Genomic DNA, 21,593 nt, shown 5'->3' with positions numbered 1-21,593 from the left:
CACAAAACAACTAAACAATTCAATGCAGAAAACAATCATTGTTTATACTAACCTCGAGAAAACAGTGAGACCCTTTGAGAAGAGGCCCATTAAAGAGCCCAGCTCTACAGATTGCACTGAGGTCCAACACATAGTCTCCAATCGCCACTCCAGCTCTAGCCTCTTCCCTAGGACTGGGCTTAAATACCCCGTATGGCAGATTCTGCAAGGAAAAATGACACTCTGCATCGACTGGGATAAAGCTCTTCATATCTACTGTTAAATGTTTTTAGCAGCTAAGCAGAGAATGTAATGGGGTTAATTCTAAGGCCATTAAGTGAGATCTTTTATAGCAAACTCCAACTCAAACATCCGACACTTCAAACAAAATGAAAGAATTGAATTAAATAAGATGGTGGTTACATCTAACTTGCTGTGACACGTGAATTTGTGATCGCTGTTATAGCCTGCGGCCATTACTGAGACGAATATTGGTTGTTCCCTCCATTGTATCGTTTGACTGATTTGAATGGAGGTTGCTCGTTCCACCAACCACAATTTTTTAAGGAAACAATTCCACTTACAGTATTCGAGACTGTAGCCCGCTTTTTTTAAATTTAGACCTGTAAATTAGAGATGACCGTTTCTACGCACAGTTTATTGAGCGAGGAGGTCATTGATAAGATGGGATCATATTATCTTAGTTCAAGTTGAAAAGATTAGAGAAAAGTTGTAGAATTGATGAACTGATTTTACTAGTCATTTAATGTAAAAGATGATTTCTCATTTAAATGTATACTTATACATCGTGTTGAAATCCACTTAATATAGGGGAAAGGATCCACTAGTTGAGCATGTTCCAATTGTTGTGAGGGTTGTTGATACCTTTTGTTCCAAAAATTGAACAAATAAAACCTATTGTTTGAAACAAAAAATATCAATTTTTGTTAGGAAATGTACCAACAGTTGTTAGGAAATGTACCAATAGTTGTTAAGAAATGTACTAATATTGTAAAAAGTAACCAATCAGGTGATGCCACATCGGCTGCACAACTATTGGGGTCTCTTTTGCACGCCTATTGGTCTCACTTTTTTTTGGGGCTGTTTTGGACACCTTGGCAAAAAGCATGCTGATGTGGCATCATATTTGATGATGTGGCCCTGAAACCTTAGTTATAAGCAGGGGACTTGCCAAGTAAGCTGCTGTAAAAAAATCGGAGTGATTCAAAATTTTCAAGTAGGATTTTGAGAAGCGTGAAGTTAGGGTGCACGACTACTGGGTCCTTTCCCCTAATCTAGTTGTTTCTATTCATAATAATTTGAGAATAATATTTTAAGTAGTTGAAGTATTAATTTGAAGTAAAGTAAAGTATAATTAACATTAAAAGAAAATTAAATAGATGTTATTTTAGAAAATTTGATTGTGAAGGAGAAACGTTCTTAGCTCTTGATACAAGGAAGCAATATGAATGTTGATATCTTGTTGAATCAACTCAACATAATATAAGAAAATCGTGTTCTTGGAATTTTCAATATCTTAATTTTTGTGTTGAGTTGGAACTTGTGCAAGTTGATTAAGTTCTTAAGAATCAAATTTGCTTCATGCTAATTTATCATGTAGCCCACGAATCTAACGTGGCACATTTTGTACTTGTACTATTCAATTCATCAAATCCTTTACTCTTTATTGATTGTCAAGGATTGCCTATATTTAAAAAAGTCTTGGAAAAGCCATCTAATTTCAAGGGTCAAGCTCTCACGCCCCCTTATTAGACCAATTTTATGGTCATAGAAATGATCAAAGAGAGCAATTTTAAACAATGTTGATGATTTGAATGACCTTGATGTGTTTAGATTTTGTTTAGTGCTCCAAATCAAAAGATTCTTATAAGGAATATTCCTTGAATGTAATGATTGTTTGAGGAATGCATGATGATGCTTTTATGCTCAAATGAATATCTTTAAATACAAGGGCAACAATTTGTCACAATAATGTGTACCAAGTCAACCTGTAACAACTAGTGGAAAAAAGGATGCCAAAATTAAAATTTGGTTCATAGTTACCTCATTTGGAACTCATCTTGCACATCATAAAGATTACCCCTAAGAATGGATGTAGAATCTAGAATCTAGTAATAAGAGATGAATTCGTGATAACTTAAACTAATAAATTAAATGAATTTATAAAGAATAAAAATTACATAAATACACAGATTTTACTATAAAAAAAAAGAAACGTATTGAAAAAATAACTCCAAGGTCAAGGTTATTAAAACTTAATTTGGATAAATATAGCCATTAAAAATATAAATACTACATAAATGGGAGAATCCATTTTATAACTTACACGTGTGGCCCTCTTAACTATCACATACTAACATTTAACCATCACACATGGCTACTAAAAACCTCAAATGCCCATTAATTTTTTCATCCAGTTCTTCACAAACTTTTTCATGTAACCTTCATATGCACTCGAGATCTATATATTTGTGTAGTAAGTGAGACTTCCTAATACCAAATTTAATGATGATTGATTTAATGCTCCTGATCACCTACACTTAAGAGTACTAATATAGTTTAATATGAAACTACAACCATCTTCGAAAATATATTCCAAATATATATATACATACCAATACCATCATTGATGTTCTTACCTTAATGAAATGGCATACAAAATTGTTTGGTATTGCCTCCAAAGTCTTGTAGTGGATCACTTTAACTACATGCAAGGAAAAAAATTGTGACAAGTTGGGTCATCTTCAATATTGTGCTACCGTTGCTATTGTTGAACTGTAAGTTTTGTAATAGCCTTGTGGTTATTCGCCCATCTTCTAATATTTTTCATGTAGCCTAGATTTTGTGTATGCCCTTCAAATTAAAGAAAGTAGAATAATTTTACATCAAATATGTCAAAATTTTAAAATTTGTTGGTGGATATTATTGAAAAGGAAAAATGAATTAAGGAAAACACACAAAGACAAAGTATACAAACTTAAACTTTTATTTGACTTCACCTTGCTCCCTAGATTGAGCTAGAGTGAAGTGCGCTCTCCGCCACTTGATTTGCTCTCAAATGCAAGTTTGAATAGTTATGGATTATATGTGGGTTGCTCAAGAATTGAACCAATATAATCATGATATGAAGATAAATTTGACTAGCAAATTAGCAGCATAAGTTTTGCATCAAGAGGATTGGTTGAAGAATGAAGGACAATACTTCAATTTATAGATTTTGGTGGCTAGAATGGAGGGACAGATGCATTGTGAGATGGAGGGTTGATATTGAGTGAGAAGATGGAGACTTAGCCTTCTGACAAGTGTCATAAGGTGAAGGCTCAAGAAAATGGCATGAGGCATTAGGAAGAGGGCTAGGGAAGTACATGATTTTGACAAGTGGAGAGGTTTTGCCAAGTGTAAGAGGTGAGAAATAAAGGAGAGTGACATGTTGGTGAAAGAATGAAGTATAGGGTGGCTACACATATGTCATGGAATCTCACACATGTGTGAGTATTGAAGAGGGTTAGGGACATCACATGATAGAAAGTTTGAAGATTTGGATGAATTCTTATTTGAATAAAATGCTAATAAATATTAGTGAGGGATTAATTAATTAATCAAGGAAATTAGAAGTTGGTGAATCATGGGAAATAATTAATTAAATATATTTAATTAATTATGGGAAATAATTAATTAAATATATGTAATTAACTATGTAGTAGAGGGTCAAATTTGGGGTGTCTATATTTTGCCCCTCTTTAATACAATGTCATGACTAATAGAAGTGGTGTCATGTAAAAGAAAAAGAAAAACATGTCCTAATTAGTTGGAAGAAGCAATGGGAAAAAGATAGAGGATGATGCCCCCTCAAGAAGTCACTCCAAAAAACATATTTGGTTGATCTCTCATAAAGAAGAAATGGAGTTTATAAAGGGATAGGAGATTGAAAAAAAGGAATAATGAAAGAAAAATGCAAGATAAATGATGAAAAATAGAAGAATAATGGGAAAAATGGGAGAAGCAATGAAAAATTCAAGTCTTGGCCTTTGAATGGTGCTTGTGGGGTTTGTAAATGGGCCAAGGGGGCATATAAATTCATTTGCATTCTCACCCTTTAGATATCAAAGCATTATATTGTGTAGAGAATCCTAGACAAAATGGTGTATATTCCACATCACACACATTGTGCAAAGCAAGTTTGACAATATTCATTTGCCAACGGAGGCAAGAGCATTGGTATGTACTAAAACTTTGGTTCATATGGGTAGTTTAGGAAGAAATGCATGATGAGAAAAGAGGAGGAAAATATAGGCACTAATTTATGGATTAGTGCTATACCACAAAATTTGTACTTCACTTGTCGATTTAGTGCAATCATGTTTTAATTAGCACTTCCACTAATTAGAGCATTTTCACAATGGAAGTTTTCTCATATAGAGTAGAATATTGCCTGCATGGGGTGGGGTAGCACTTGGATGGAATAGTGCTTTTGTTGGGTAAGGGTTGTACTTTCAACATATAGGATAGTGCTTGTGTAAATAAATGACACTTTTATGTTCATTTAGGGTGGGTAAGCACAAGTTGCTTTTTTAAAAAAGGCTAATGACTTGTTTTGGGTGAAATACAAGAGCAATTGCCACCGCTACATTCTCAAGAGAGGTAACCTCCAACAATGAGGTCGTGACTGTAATTGACTAATACCGATCAAGAGTTTCTAGTAGTAGTAGACTCTATAAGGTGGGCTATTGGCAAGAGATTCACACTCATCCAATGATGACAATGGTGCTAATAGAGTAATGGTAGAGTCATATTAACAACTTCCTCTTGCCCATAGAGAAGATGACTATCACACTAGCGGATGTGTAGAGGCTCTTAGAGATCCCAATTCATAAAGATAGTGGAGTATGATGTATAAGATGATTGTCCTTGAAGTGAGCGTTTATGACGTGTGACTTGCTTGTAAAATTCATCAAGATGGATTTAGAAATAAGGATGCAAACCTTCCTTACTTTACCCCTATACATTGTAGGATTTATTAGTGGCTTGTTAATGCCAAACTAGAGATCATGTCGGTTTCTGATTGAATGGTCATGTGTGCAAGTGTGAATGTTGATGAAGGGGGGTTATATACAAATTGGATTTATTTTGTATTTGGATGATTATACTAAGACATGTATATAGTGGTAAATAAGGGAAAGAACAACTTGAAATGTGGTGTGACATTACTACATATATGGGCATGGGAGCATACTACTATGTCGAGAGTAGTATCTACAAGTCAACGGGTAATGGATCAATCATTTCTGCATCTACATGTAAGATCCATCCATCACACATGGATGGAGCACATGGCATATTAGAGGTAGTCGTGGATGATATCAATGACATGACATGGATACCACGATGGATGTGTGAAGCATGGTAGGATGGTGATTTATATTTACTGCACATGATCTACATGCTTCCTTATAGGTCACACCATCCACATCATTGAGCAATACTTGCCACTTAGAGTGTTGTAGCAATTTAATAGCCCTTAAACATATAGATAAGATAGGTGATATATGCACGGGTGACTCAAGAAATTGAGCCTTGGGAGAAGTTGATGGATCCCACTATGGGCAAGAGAGATATGGACAACCTGATGCAAGTAGTGCCTTAGGTCTAGTTGCCACATGTAGAGGATGTAAGGGTTATGTTATAATATGTTGTAAGGTAAAGACTAGTTAGGTTGACCATTTTGATTAGAGAGCCAATAGCAAGAGGATGCAATGATGAGGGGACAAGCATAAGAGATAGTAGAATTAGAAACGAGGGGAGAAGGAAGAGGAAACATCCCATGTGGGGAGGAGATGTAGTAGGGCCATTTGGAGCAACGAGAGGCAGAGAAGAGGAGGGAGAGGACATGGAACTGGATGATGTACACGGAGATACGAACCAAGGCAAGGAAAACATCCAAATGTGGTTGGTCTTAGTTATGTCATAGATAGTTATAGGTGAGAAAGGGATAGAAGGCTATCAAATAATGACCAAAGGATAATTTTGAGGGACAACCTCTATGTGGACAGGGATAGGTGGTCAATGAAAGGAGATTTGTTTAGATAAAAGCAAGATAGTGCGACAATAGAGAGAGATATATTATAAATAGCTTCAAATATTGAGAGGGTCTAAGGAGATAGACAATAGGTGTAGAGAGACCTCTTATAGGAAAAGTGGGATTATTACAAAGCCAAGGTGGATGCCTTATAGTTGTAGATGGATGGAGGAAAGCAAGATGGTGGATACGGTGGAGATAGAGTGGATTAGTTAACAACAAATGAAGATGTTGTTATCAAAGAGAGAATGAATTGGACATACAACTAAAAAGGTCGAATATAGATGGAGTGAGGGTGTAACATGCAAAAACTAGCATCTAAGAATTACAATATTGAAACTAAAAATTTGAAACTTGAGAATCTAGATAGTATTTTTTTTTTTAAATAAAACAAATGAAATTTAACTAGAAAGAATCCATAGCACTTATTCTAGATTGATTTGCATAAGCATAACATAAAACGAAACATAAATAAATGATTTAAGAGAGGTTTAGTGTTTACAACTTCCTGAATTCATCCTAAACTTTAGATAATATTTACAATGTTGATAAAAGGGAAAGTATCATCTGGGCACTTTTCTGCCCAACCATGGACTTACTAGTCCCCTGTGCCACTTCCAAATGGAAAGGCTCAACACTTTATAGGGAAGTATTAGATGTTGGATCTAATGCAATCTGAGACCAATTTTTGACCCTACACAACCCTAATCGATCACCCACCATAGGCTACTCCTAACTAGCATGACCTATAAAGGAACACAAATAGACCACTGAGAGGGAGAAAACCAGCGAAACTTTAAACTTGATTTTTTAAACAATAAAAGCACTAAAGTTAGAGAACAATAATTTCAAAGAATGAAATGCTAAACACACATGCACATCATATACACATAACACGATGTGTACGAGGAAAACCCACGATGGGGAAAAACCTCAGTGAGAAAAGATGCTAGAGACTACTTGTAATGCCTTGCCAAAAACCCTAAAGGAAAACAATACAACTAGGCAACTAAAAGGGCATAATAATTTATTTTTTTAAAGATTAAGTGCATAATCTTATCAATAGCACGTTTAAGGACACAATGAAAGTCTAACGTATGATTTCCTAAGGGTTACCAATGAAGATTAATTCATAGATTATATTAACACCACGGTTAATCCAATTGTTCGGCTAATTAGGAAAATTAAATGCTTAAGATAAAATCTACACATACATCTAAATTCCATAATGAAAGAATCAAAGTACTCCAATGCATTCATTTCCCATAGATCATATATACAAAAGATTAAAGCAATTGAATTAACATACATTCCAATGATTCCCTTTTACAATATCCATAAATACATGATCTCCAATAATACCACGGATTACAAAGTTACAATATCAAGGTTACATAAAAGTTTGATACAATGACCATGAGGTCTCAACTGAACAATGATCACGAACATGAGCTGGTACATGAACCACGAACCCAGAAATACCACTGAAGCCCTTGCCTAAAGATACATTCCAGAACATCCGATGGGAAGTGGCACTACCACCCGACCATGTGATCCCGAAATGGAACCACCCCACCATGCTAGGAGATAGTAGAAAACCCTCAAGCAAGCAAAGTAACACAAGTACGAAAGAACTACAAGACTCCGCAAACATCCATGTGACTCAACTCACAAACACTAATGACTCTAAGGAGAGAGTGTCATCACATAGCTTAAGATGGATACCATGGTACAGCCTCCATAGGTCCCAACCCCCATTCTGGGTCATCCTGGTAACCTCTCCCGAACCTCCAGTTCCAACTAAGTCTCATGCGGACCCTACCAATCCTTCCGTGAAGACAAGGTGGTAAGTTTTCCATTCCAAGCCTACTCGTAACATTATGAGCCTTGCACTAGCACTCACCTATGCACGAGGTACATTAACTTAATTAATATTTATCTCACCCATCCCAAATCAATTATTAGGTTATTAGGTTATCACTTTTTAATTGACTTTCGACAGGTTATCCTATCATCCACTTTGGGCACAACCCCCGCTCGAAAGCCACTCTCTCTCATAGGACACTACAGGAAAGGTCTCTCTACGAGAACTCTATGGCGAAACAGACAGTCGTACCTAATCCTGACAAACCACAAGTGAAGGATACACAATCACTAACCCAAGATTGACCATTAGGACAAAACACACAATGGCTCACATCAATAAGGTTATACAACAACACTTGACCAAGGAGATATAATAACAAAGGACACAATGACAACTCAACAAGAATTGCAACAAAATTTAAACTTGACTGCAAACACCATTTACACAAGATCCTAATATAGGCAATCTTTTCTTAAAACAGCCAAATGCATAAATAGCTTGCAATTTAAGATTTCCAAAAAATAAGAATTACAACTATATTAATACAAATAAATCAATGTTGTCATTTGTTGAGAAAAGAGGTAAATGAACCAGGACACATGGGAATATAGAGAGCTTAGGTGATATAAACTTAGAATTTTAAACCATAAGAAATGGATTGCACGTTAATGATTTCCTTTCATTATTTCCAAAAGATTAATAACACATATTTAGTAACAACTAACATATGCAAAATCATATATGAAATCGTTCATTATATATAAAGCTTCTAATTTCACACTTCCTTATTTCAAATAATAACCAAAATTAAAAGAGATTCCGACCTCTTTGTAAGCTTGAACTAGTTGAGAGACCTCTGACGCGCTTCCTCCAAATAGATCTATGCCTTCCTTGAACGCTTGCAAATCTATCTCCAATCTATCCTATCACTCTATTCTTAAAACAATTATCTTCTCTCTTTCTTCGATACTATAAGAGTATCTTCTCTATTCCCTCTCCTATTCTCTTCTTTCCTTCGGGAGTCTATCATTTCTCCTTGCTTCTGAATATATATCCCCCCATCTTCCTATCTTTCATCTCTATTTATCCTAGTTTTTTCCTATGATCTCTCCCCGTTCAGAGGCTCGGTGATTGTCATTGATTCGGAGTCTATTACTTGAGTCTTTGTTTAACTCTTCTCTCATCTCCACGTCTAACAGAGATGGCCATTCTTAATACAAATTATGGTGTTCTCATGCATGATTTATCTATGCATTAGTTTCCTATCAGTGACTATCCTAGAATCATGGCACCACGTGCCTGTTATCTCATTACTTATTGTAGTTATAGCCACTGATTGAGGTCTAATTCTAACGTGGATATACTAGTCGATTCCATTTCTACGTGGAATAAATAGTTATCTGCAGTTTATGGTGGACTTTTTCTCTCATTCACTGTGGATACTATAGCAAATTACTCGCTCCATGGAGAGGTTGGCAAAGTGAAAGGTAATCACAAACACTTAAGTGTTTGTCTTTAGCGAGTTCCTTTTTTAAGCTGCCAGGTCGATGGCCACGTTTCCATGTTGATACTACTCTTAGTTCTACGTTTAGTTGATGGCCTTTGCATAGTTAAATGCCATAATCTCCATGATAAAACCTCTAAATTTATGCATCTAACTAATGGTCTATGCCTACGTGCTAGGTTTGCATTAACTGATAGTTTATACCTAGGTCTGAGTTAACCGATAGTCTAATCGGCCACCCAAATTGCCATGCGACATAGTCGCTATCTTATAACAACTAAACCCGCCACCTTTCTAATAAAATATATATAATATGCGACTATATTATAATTTTCAAAGTAAATATTAAACTTAAACGTTTAAAGAAATAATATAATATCATAATTTATATAATGTGAATATTCATAAATACATTTTATGAATAATCATGTTTGTAGCATAAGACGATGATCACATTAACTTAATTAATGTGTGTATGAGGAAAACCCACGATGGGGAAAAACCTCGGTGAGAAAAGATGCTAGAGAATACTGCTCTAATCCAGCCTCACAAATAAAGGTTTGATTACAATTTTACGGGAACCAACCCCTAACTTTACGAGCACCAACTCAAAGGAGCACCAACAACTAATCTAAGCACCCACTTAGATGATACGCGATGATTAAATATTCAGTTACAGTTAAGACACCTAGTTACAAATGAGATTTTATAACTCACTATTGTTTTGCACTTATGTTCGGGGCTCCTACTACTTGCTCACAATGTTATACACCTGCTCTCTCATTGTGTTATGCTAACACTATGAGTTCATTCCTCTACAACCCCTCTTCGACTCTCAACCCTATTAATATCTTGTTTTGTATCTTTTCTTTAACTCTTTGCTTTTCTACCTCTCATGCACATTGTTGCACAATATCATCTTGTTTTGGGTACCTTCTTCATCTTTTTGTTCCATCTTCTTCAGCTCTTTGCTCTGCCAATATCATGCATAGAATATAAGTTTACTCTTCTGCACCACCATCTTCAATTTCTACTCTTTCTGTGTGTCCCCTTTTTTTTCACCTCTTTGCTTTGTTGCTCACACCAAACCTGCTTCTTAATCTCTCCTCTTCTATGCTTACTATCTACAACACCTTTTACTTTATCTTCAACAGGAGTGCTTCTGACAATCCTTCTTGGTCATTTGTTGTTATGCTCTTTGCTTTGGTTCTCATTTGTCTCTCATCTCCTCTTCACCCTTGATCATTTTGCATATAGACTCTTTTGGTATTATGCACCTGCTCATTTACTTTGTTTTGCTGGCATTTTAAGTTTTCCCCTCTACACCTTCTCTTTTTCTCTACGTGCTTTATATTCTCATTATGTTTGCCTTCTTCACTTCCTTCTTGTTGCTACACATCATGTATAGTACTCGTGTTCTACTTAAGAATTGAGTTCACTCTACTACGCCCCCTTTCCAACTCTCTGCATAACAATACCTTTTTCTATGTGCTTTCACCACCTCACTACTCAACAACCTCCCATGCTCATTGGGACACACCTTCTACAGTCTTATTTATTTGATAATATTTTATGTACTAAAGAATTATCGTGTTATGCACCTACTCACCATTGTGTAATGCAAGTGTTATGAGTTTGCTTCTTTGTGCCCTCTTTTTAGTTCTTTGTTCTATATCCTCTTGTTTTTCTTATCACCTTCACCTCCCTACTCTCCTACAACTCACACACACTTTTGCCACTACTTCTCATGTCCACTCATTTTACTTGGTGGTCATCTATGTACTTCAAAAATATTCCCAACAAAAAAAAAGAAACTATTCAAGCCACTAAATAATCTATCTTGTCTCTTATTTTCAGTTTGGTAGTCTTCCATATTAAATGTCACCTTTCTTCTTTACTTGGCAACCTCTGTGATTTGGTTTAATCTTGTACACAACCCCCGCTTTGGAAATAAAATTTCAACAACCCTATGTCCAACATTTACTCCTTTTTATTTGCTGGTAAAATTGAAAACTCATTTGATATGCATGCTCCTTACAGCTTCATAGACCAGTCAATAAAGGTTCTTGTCCACGTAACCTTCATACCTCACTTAGCAACATAGTGGATAGTGGGACCCATCATTATATCTTTGCGCTCACAAATACTCCATGTGAAGGAGGCATCCATTGTGGACCTCGAGCAGAATGTTGAGTTAATGACGTGTCCAGAAGCCCGACTAACATAATGTGTTGTGCTATCCTTGTAACAATGTGTGACTAACACAATGTACTATGTTGTACTACAACAACACTTCTTCTAATTCAAACTTGTTTTCCCAATTCCTTCACAACTCTATGACCTTTGTCTTCTTTGTCCAATTACAAGTCCCAATAGAAAACTCCAATTGTCTTCTGTGTGGCCTTTGACTAAATACAAACTCAATGCTTGTTCAACCTGCTCACATACACTGGAATCTGCTCAACTATGCCAACATGAGATAGCACAATCTCTATCAAGCCGATCTTGACTCTGGGACACTCATCATCTCTGCATAGATGTCCAATACATCACCTTTGTCAACAAGACAACTGTTGACATCAATGACAATCCAATGCCAACAACCTCTAATTGAGTTGCATATTTGGACCAAATGAATTGATTGACACATACACTTTGTAGCATCACCTTGCCCAAAGGTTTTATGATTTTGCAACATGTCAATGTGTGTAGTCATTGTTCATCACCCTACCCGGTTGGACTTAAACAAGTGAAGGTTTACAATCCATCATGTTTATCTCTTATGCTAACCACATGCTGACTCTTTGAGGCTTACTAGACTCACTCATATGTTTTAACTTAAAAGAAGGCGTATTGGATAAGACAACCTCATAGTTTATATTCATCCTTTATGGAATCACTCTTCATTAATTTAATTACTTAGTTGATTTCACAACTGATTCCATTCTTGTGCTCATGAGATATCATCATGCTCCCTCGCGTTCATAGGTATGAAATATCAATTGATAACTTATGCTGAATTATCTATTCCTCATTTGTATGTTTCAAAATCCTCATTAGGTTAAAGTAATTTCATTTTGCAACAGTTATAGTAATTACAAATTATGACAGTCATGTAACCCTATGCTATATTTTTAAGGAATCATAGTTGAATGTTTGGATACTATCAAACTATTCATAGTACCAATTTTAAATGAGTATAATCTTGGTTCTACCTAAAGTTAAGTTTTCTAAGTTTTTCCTTGCAAATTTTGCTCTGGCTTCTACCATGAGCTATGGCATTTAATTTAGCATTTAAATAAAATATGAATTCGGCTTTCCACTTTTTAAATCAATGTGGTAATTGTTCCTTATCATGACAATGAACAATATACAAGTCATAAGCTACCTTAATATTTCAATGTTGTTATTGTATTATTTTCCCTTACATGGTATAAACCATTAGCTATGTCATTTGGCTTAATTCATAATTATATTCATTTGGTTACCTACGTAACAAGCTATAATGCATTATCCACCACGACAAGGAAGAATATTTCTTTCATTTGTTATACATTGTCATTTTAAATTCTCAGTTTATATAACATAACTAGAGTACACAACCTAGAAGTTTGTTTAGCAAATTGGTTGTGAAGGAATCTTCTTTCTATTTGGAAAACAATGCCTCTTTCTTCCAAAGCTGGCTATGATAGTGAAGATGCTTAGCCTTTCAAATTTTCCTCACACCGATAATAAGCACAAATTACTTGTTTTGTTTTATCGAATTCTCAAAATTGAAAAAAAAAAAGTGTTTTTGGACTAAAATCCTATGTCGTATTATATATCTATGGACTCAAAATTAATTTCACATTAGCAAATGAAATTGGTTATATCCATCTCTGATTGATTCAAGGCAAATTTCATTTCATTAGAATTGAATTTCATTTCCCTTCATTAAAAATTTTATTCCATCCTGCTATATTCTTGATCCCTCATTTTATAAAGGCGGTGATAACAAATACGTTTTAAATGAGTGATGGATTAAATCTCTTTCACATCGGTTAAGAGCTGATGGTTCTTAATTATGTTGCACAGAGACTTTATTCTAAAGTTTCCAATGTTGAAAATATTTCAGCTTACTTACGCAAGGTAAAGTCCACTCAAGTCATGGCATATATATGTTGAGATACATACATGTTTATGTGTGGGTAGAAATAGATCCTTGTACACATACAACTACATTTTCATATTACTCACACCTAATCATTTATGTATTCATCTTATCATATGAATCATTAAGATTTAAAACAAAGGATCATAATTATTTGTTTGAGTGTTTTTAATTATAATTTGCTTACAAGAACAACACAGTCTACGACAAGGATGAAACAACTCTACCCACTAGACTAACCATCTAGGATTTACCAAGATAGACATTGAGTTGAAAGCATCAAACCCTAACTCATCTTAAAAGTATAAAACTTACAGGTTAGGGTTCCAAATAACATCATGTCCTTCTATTACCTCCTATTCTTAATGATACTTTCCCTCCCTTCTTGGAGGATGACGATTTTCTTGCATCCACTAGGTCAAAACCATGTAGTTGGTCTAACATCTTATCATAACTCTAACATTTACATACATGATAAAAATCATCTCATGTGACACAATGATTTAAAACCAAATCATTTGCATGTGCATTGCAAATCACTATTCAACAATCTAAAGCAACATGTATCAATGCATTTAAACATTATCAAAATGTTAGGGCACAAATGGGATGTAACATATCCTTCCCCTTGTGAATCATCATCCTCAATGATTTTAAATATCATAAAAAAAACATGAAGTTCAACATTGTTTTTCCAAGCATAATGAAATAAGTTCAGTTGTTGTAAATATTAAATAGATGAGGAAATATCTTGTGAATTTCATTGTATTCCTCCTAGGTGGCGCTGTCATCAGAGTGTTGGTCCCACTAGACCTTACTTTGGGTGACTTCTCTGTTATGTAAGCTTCGCTTACATACCTCAATCACATTGACTAGCTCGATCATGACCACCCCTGGGTCCTATACCTACAAGAAGTTCCAATCCATCAAATGTGCAAAATCAAATATGTATTTAAGATATGAAACATTAAACATGTCATGAAACTAGGCGAGACTTGGTGGTAGAGCAATTATATATGCGACCAGGTTGATGATTTCTAGAACCTCAAATGGCCCTATATATCAAGGTGCAAGTTTCTAGATAATTTCCCAAATTTTATGGCACTTTTGTGGGGTTTGACTTGTAGAAGCACTTTCTCTCCCACTTCAAATTGTCTGGGAGTTCTCTTTGCATATGTGTAGCTTTTTTTCTCACTGTTAGGTTCTGGTAACCTTTTTTTTATTAACTTTACTTTCTCTTCCATTTTTTAGAGCACTTATGGATCGAGGGTTATCCTATCTTCCAACTTATCTGAGTTGATAGGAGTTCTCCATGTCATTTTGTATAGTGTCTCAAATGGTGTCATCTTTATAGACGACTGATAGGAGTTTTATAAACAAGCTCAAGTAAGGGGAGATAGTCTTCCCATTTGTATTGTTGGTCCATCTAGTGCATTCTTATAAGAACTTCAAGCACCTAATTGACCCTTTATGTCTGGCCATCTATTTCTAGATGATAGAAGAGCTAATATTTAATTGAGTACCTAGGGTTGCAAACAATATTTGCAAGAATCTGGATATCATTCTAGTGTCTCTATATGATATTATCTTTTTGGGCACTCCATGTAATCTAAATATTTATTGTTCAAATTTGTTGGCAATAATGGGCACCCCATCTATTACATTTCCCTATATGAAATGGGCTACCTTGGTAAGCCTATCAACCACTATCAATATGGTATTATGTTATTCCTAAACATAGGCAATAATTGGATGAAGTTCATACTAATTATTTTCCATTTCCAATTGGGGACTGCATTGGGTTGTAACAAACTTGCATGATGTTGATACTTTGCTTCAACCCTTTGGTATTCTAAACAACTAGCCCCAAACCTTACGACATCCTTTTTCATCCCCTTCCGGAAGTATAAGGGTTTAATATCGGCTAGGAGTTTAGTAACTACTGGATGTCTGAAATATGGTGATGAGTGCACCTCCTTATATACTATGTTTCTTAATTCAAGGGATTTAGGAACACACAATATGTCTTCATACCTCAACATCCTATCAGTTTCAATTCAAAAACCCTAATATCTTGGATCTTGAAGATTAAGTTATAGGGCTTCTTTTACCTGCTGGTAATTTATGTCACCTCCTAACTATTGAAGCACTTATTTCTTAAAAAAATTATACACTACAGTCACGACATTAATGTGACGTTGGTGGCTCAAAGCATCTACCACTTGATTTTCCTTTCCTTTAATATAGCTAATCTCAAATTCATAGTTGGAAATTAATTCCAACCATCGTATTTGTCGTGCATTAAGATTTGGTTGGGTGAAAATGTATGTCGGCCCTTGATGATCATATCAGAGCTCGAATGGTTTTCCTAATAGGTAGTGACTCCACATCTATAAGGCGTGCACTATTGTAACAGGCTCCAAATCATGTGGTACATAGTTTGGTTCATATTTTTTTAGTTTTTCAAGATTCATAGGATATTACTTGCCCATTTTGCATTAGGACTCCACCTTGTCCTTCCCCGGATGCATCATTTACCACCATAAAATGTCCCTCGAGATCTAGTACTTTTAATATCAATGTCATAGTCAACCTTTCTTTAAGGAGTTAAAATACTTTTTGGTAGCTTTCAGTCCATTCAAATATTTTTCCTTTCCTCTGTAGTGAAGTTATTGGGTAAGCTATATATGAGAAGTTCGTTACAAACTTTCTATAGTAACTTGTTAGCCCATAAAGCTTCTTACTTCTTGCACATTTCTAAGAGTTGGGCACTCTGAAATAGCATTTATTTTAGCTAGATCCACAACTATACCCTTAGTTGAGATGATATGCCCTAGATATTCCACCTCTTTCTAGAAGAAAGTAAATTTGGATAACTTTCCATACAGTTTATTTTCGCGCAAGCGTGAAGGATAGTTTGTAGATGTTGTAGATTCTCTTCATCATTCTTAGAGTATATCAAAATATCATCTAATAATACAAATACAAACTCATCAAACCAATCATGGAATATGCTATTCATTAGTTTCATGAATGCAATTGAGGCATTGGTAAGCCCAAATGGTAATACAATGAACTCGTAATGCCCATAACAAGTTCTAAAGGTTGTTTTGTTGATATCTTCATCATAAGCCTTAATTAGTGGTACCTTGAACACATATGTACTTTGGAAAATACTGCAACTGTTAGGTCCCAGAGACAACTGAGAGGGGGGTGAATCAGTTATCTAATAAATTCAACCAAAATTAACTTAACCAAAACTTAATGCTTAATGTTGGTAAACCAAACTTTATGCCGGTAGACATTTTTATCAGTTAATTGCACTACTGGTAAAGATTAATGCATGAAACAGAAAGACAATAACATCCACAACACATAACACAAATTTTTGTACATGGAAACCTTGTAAGGGGAAAAACCATGGTGGAAAGCCTTACCCACAATCAGATGATACTACTGCAGATAGTATGTGTGTACAATATGGATTCTACACATGCAGAAAGGCCAGCTGCCTAGAGCTCACTGCTCAATCACAAAATGAGAGTCACACTAACTACAATTGGATAGTTAAATCCAATGATAATGTACTGCTTAAAATAGCATCTTCATATGTTGGATTCAGTACTAGTTAAGTTCCGAATGCCTTCACAAAAACCTTCCTTCAACGTTCAAATGATGTCAGCGTGTATAGCTATGCTTATTTTCGCATATACCCTATTACAATCTCTATCCTTGCATATATCAATCTGACAAATGAGAGCTTACATTTATACCATAACCTAAGACCAATTGAATAGGTCGACTCACTAAAAGATATTACAATAAAATCAATTACAAATAAATTGATATCTGATGCATGATGTTAGCTCAATGCATTTACAATAATAATAAATCATGTCCATAATGTGTCGTGTTGATCTGGAATAGATATGCCTGTCGGTGCATAACCTGGACCTATTTGTCGGTAACAACAAATATGCAAACTTGAATAGACCAATAACCAAATCGCTAAAACCAAGTGATTAAATAATGTATTTGACATAACCAAGTAGTCTCCAATTCATTCCAAGTGTCAGTGAACAATATAATCTACCGGTGAACCAAATACCAGTGACTGTGCATAAGTCTCTGACTTGTCGGTGAACATAACCAAAGATCTCCAAGTGTTGACAAGTGATGACAGGTGTTGACATCAATGACAAAACTGTATCAACATATCCAAAATACCAACAATCTCCCCCTTTGGCATTGATGGCAATAGAAGATGGAAAAACCATCAAAGTGCCAAAACAGAAATGCCAAAAACCCAAAACCAACAATCTCCCAAAGAGATCATTAACCAAAAATCAAAATACATAATTTCTCTCCCCTAGGAATAATTTCTCCCAAAAGATATCTCTCCCCAAAATGTTTTTCAAATGATTTTCCATAATATCTCTCCCCGTTTGACATCAAATTCCAAAGCATTACAAAAACCAGTTTCAAATACAAAATACCAACTTATTATACCAACTACTCCCCCTGAGAAGTAGCTCTCCTCATCAAAGCCGAAATAAAATATTTTTTTGTTAATTATGTCGATTGATGACAAACATCAATTGTCTAAGTCTCTACCGGTGGGGGTAGGACTCCAAGTTGCTCTCTGAGATATTAAAAAGTTTCCTTAGGCAAAGGCTTTGTAAAAATATCTACAATCTGTTCTTTAGTATTCACATAAACCAATTTCACTTCTTTTGCTTCAATGTTCTCTTTTAGAAATTTGAATTTGATAGAAACATGTTTAGTCTTAGAGTGAAATATCAGGTTCTTTGATATATCAATTACTGTCATATTATCATAGTAAATAATTATAGGTTCCTTGCATTTTACCTTTATGTCCTTCAACATTTGTTTGATCCATAATACCCGCGTACAATTAGTTGTTGTTGCAACATATTCGGGTTCTGTTGTTGATAGACTTGTACAACTCTGTTTCTTGCTCAACCATGAAATTAGTCTGCTACCAAGAAAAAATGCTCCATCGGTGGTGCTTTTTCTGTCATCCACATCTCCTACCCAATTAGCATTTGTGTATGCACATAAGTCAAAATTTTCATCTCTAGGATACCATAAACCAAGATTTGTAGTGCCTTGTAGGTACCGGAAAATCCTTTTCATTGTTGATTCATGATTTTCTTTAGGATTACTCTGAAATCTTGAAACAATACATATTGGATTCATAATATCCGGTCTTGTTTGTGTCAAATACAGTAAACCTCCTATCATAGACTTGTATCTAGTCGGATTAACATGTGTTGATTCATCCTTCAAAGATAATTTATCAGTTGTAGTCATAGGTGTGCTTACCGGTTTATAGTTTTCCATGCCAAATTTCTTTAGTAATTCCTTCAAGTACTTAGATCTACATAGGAATATACCTTTACCAGTTTGTGAAATCTGCAATCCTAAAAAAGAATTTTATCTCTCCAATCATAGACATTTCAAATTCTTGTTGCATTTGGTTAGAAAAGTCTTTACACAATCCATCTTCTCCTCCAAAGATTATATCATCAACAAAACCTTCAATAACCAAGATATCATCATTAGTCACTTTATAGTATATATTGTTGTCAGCATTACCTTTAGTGTATCTAAACTTTAAAATATATTTGTCCAATCTAGCATACCAATCTCTAGGAGCTTGTTTTAGACCATATAAAACTTTCCTTAACCTACAAACCATGTCTCTGTTATCTGTCAAAGAAAATCCATCAGGTTGTTCAATATAAACTTCTTCTTCAAGATCTCCATTCAGAAATGCACATTTAACATCCATTTGATATACTTTATAGTTCTTGTGTGTTGCAAAAGCCAATAAAAGTCTGACTACCTCAATTCTGGCTACCAGTGTAAAGGTTTCATTGTAATCAATTCCTTCTTTCTGTGAATAACCCTTACACACTAATCTTGATTTGTTTTTTATTACCTTAGCATCTTTATTAAGTTTATTTCTGAAAACCCATTTAGTTCCAATTACATTTTTGTCTTTAGGCCAAGGAACTAATGACCAAGTGTTATTCCTTTCAATTTATTCCAATTCATCTTCCATAGCTTTAATCCAATATTTATCTTCACATGCCTCATTAATTGATGTAGGTTCAATTTGAGAAATAAGACATACCTCTTCATTTGCCAATCTTCCTCTAGTCATAACTCCTTGAATTTTGTTTCCAATTATCTGATCTTTAGAATGATTCAATCTTATATGTTGGGGTGTTTTTACTTGTCGTTGTTCTTCAGTGACTGTTGAATCCTCAGATGATGTCGGTGTAACTGGATCACCATTCTGTACCGGTGTATTCACAGTAGGTTCTTTTGTGATTATCTCTATTGCCGGTTCAGACTCTGTGTACCTTGAATTTCCTCTAAACTGTTCATCAATCTTCACATTTGCACTCTCAACAATTTTCTACAATCTCTTGTTAAAACATCTATATGCCTTGCTCTTAGATGAATAACCAAGAAATATTCCTTCATCACTTCTAGGATCAAATTTACCAATATGCTCATCTCTTCTAATATATCATTTACTTCTAAATATTCTAAAATATTTAAGAGTAGGAGTATTACCAAACCATAGTTCATGAGGGGTCTTACCGGTTTCACCTCTGATAAGAACTCTATTGAATGTATAAACTGTTGTATTGACCTCTTCTCTCTAGTATATATGAGGTAGATTTACTTCTGATATCATAGTTCTGGCGGCATCCAAGATAGTTTTGTTTTTCCTTTCCACAACTCCATTCTACTGAGGTGTCTGGGGTGCTGATAACTGTCTTCTGATCCCATTCACTTCACAAAATGTATTAAATTCCTTAGATGTGAATTCACCTCCTTGATTTGATCTCAAACATTTGATTTTCTTGTCGGTTTCATTTTCTACCATCACCTTGAATAGTTTGAATTTCCCAAATGCTTCAGATTTTTCCCTGAGAAAAGTAACCCAACACATTCTAGAATAGTCATCAATGATTAGCATAAAATACCTATCTCCTTGTATACTTCTAGTTCTTGCTAGTCCACATAAATCAGTATGAATTAAATCAAGAACATTGTTAGACTTCTCTGGAATACTCTTGAAAGTTGCTCTAACTTGCTTTCCAAATTGACATTCCTTACATACCGGATTGTGAGGTTTAACAATCTTAGGTAAATCTCTTACTGCCTTAGTTGTACTGATTTTCATAATGCAATCAAAATTTACATGACAAAGTCTCTTATGCCATAACCAAATTTCATCAATATGTGCAATCAAACATGCTTTCTCATTGTTGTTCAAATGAAAGATATTACCTCTAGTTTGATTACCAGTTGCGATTTCCAAACCAGTTCTGTTTAAGATTTTGCATTTACCAATTCTTGAATTGTAACTGAAATCCTTTCTCAACTAATTGACCAACACTCAAAAGATTATGCTTTAAACCTTCAACATAGTAAACATTATCAGTATTGGGCTTACCATCAAGGGATATAGTGCCTTTTCCTTTGATCAAACAAGCTTTATCATCTCCAAATCTTACTAGACATCCATTGTAATCCTAAAAGGTTAAGAATTTACTCTTATCACCAGTCATGTGATGTGAACATCCTGAATCAATAATCCATTCATCATTATCTTTAACTTTAGCTACCAAGGCCTTCTCTACCAGTTGAACAGTAGGTGTTAGTTGATCTTCTGTTATAGCAACAAAAGCCCATCCATTGTCTGTCGGATCCTCATCAGAATCATCAGTAACTCCTTCATCAACATAATAACAAGATTTGTCTCTATTCTTCTTAAACTTGTATTTCTGATAATCAGGGTTAGGCTTATATGTTATTTTAGCTTCTTCTCTTAATCTTGCATGTCTATCAAGACATCTAGAAGCCATATGACCAATCTTATTATAGTTAAAACATTTAAAGGGTGCTTTACCTTCATACTTCTAATTAGACCTTTAGGCATTTTCCTTGCAAA

General features: G+C 34.8%; 1 protein-coding gene across 2 annotated transcripts in view; it reads right to left on the bottom strand.

Annotated features, from left to right (window-relative positions):
* LOC131044213 (fumarylacetoacetase) overlaps positions 1-615 on the bottom strand; it is a 122,806-nt gene extending 122,191 nt beyond the window's left edge. The window contains exons 1-2 of one of the 2 annotated variants that reach the window (XM_057977489.2): positions 403-615; positions 53-202 (exon numbers count right to left, since the gene is read on the bottom strand). In XM_057977489.2, the coding sequence (XP_057833472.1) occupies positions 53-202; positions 403-456 (204 nt within the window). In that variant the 5' untranslated portion in view covers positions 457-615. Of the gene's footprint in view, positions 1-52 lie in introns of both variants that reach the window. The other variant, XM_057977490.2, reaches the window with a different exon arrangement.
* Between the last annotated feature and the right edge of the window lie 20,978 nt (positions 616-21,593).

Source organism: Cryptomeria japonica, chromosome 6, assembly GCF_030272615.1.
Source record: "Cryptomeria japonica chromosome 6, Sugi_1.0, whole genome shotgun sequence".
Taxonomy (NCBI): domain Eukaryota; kingdom Viridiplantae; phylum Streptophyta; class Pinopsida; order Cupressales; family Cupressaceae; genus Cryptomeria; species Cryptomeria japonica.
The sequence above is the reverse complement of the archived record's forward strand: the minus strand, read 5'-3'. Positions and strand labels throughout refer to the sequence as shown.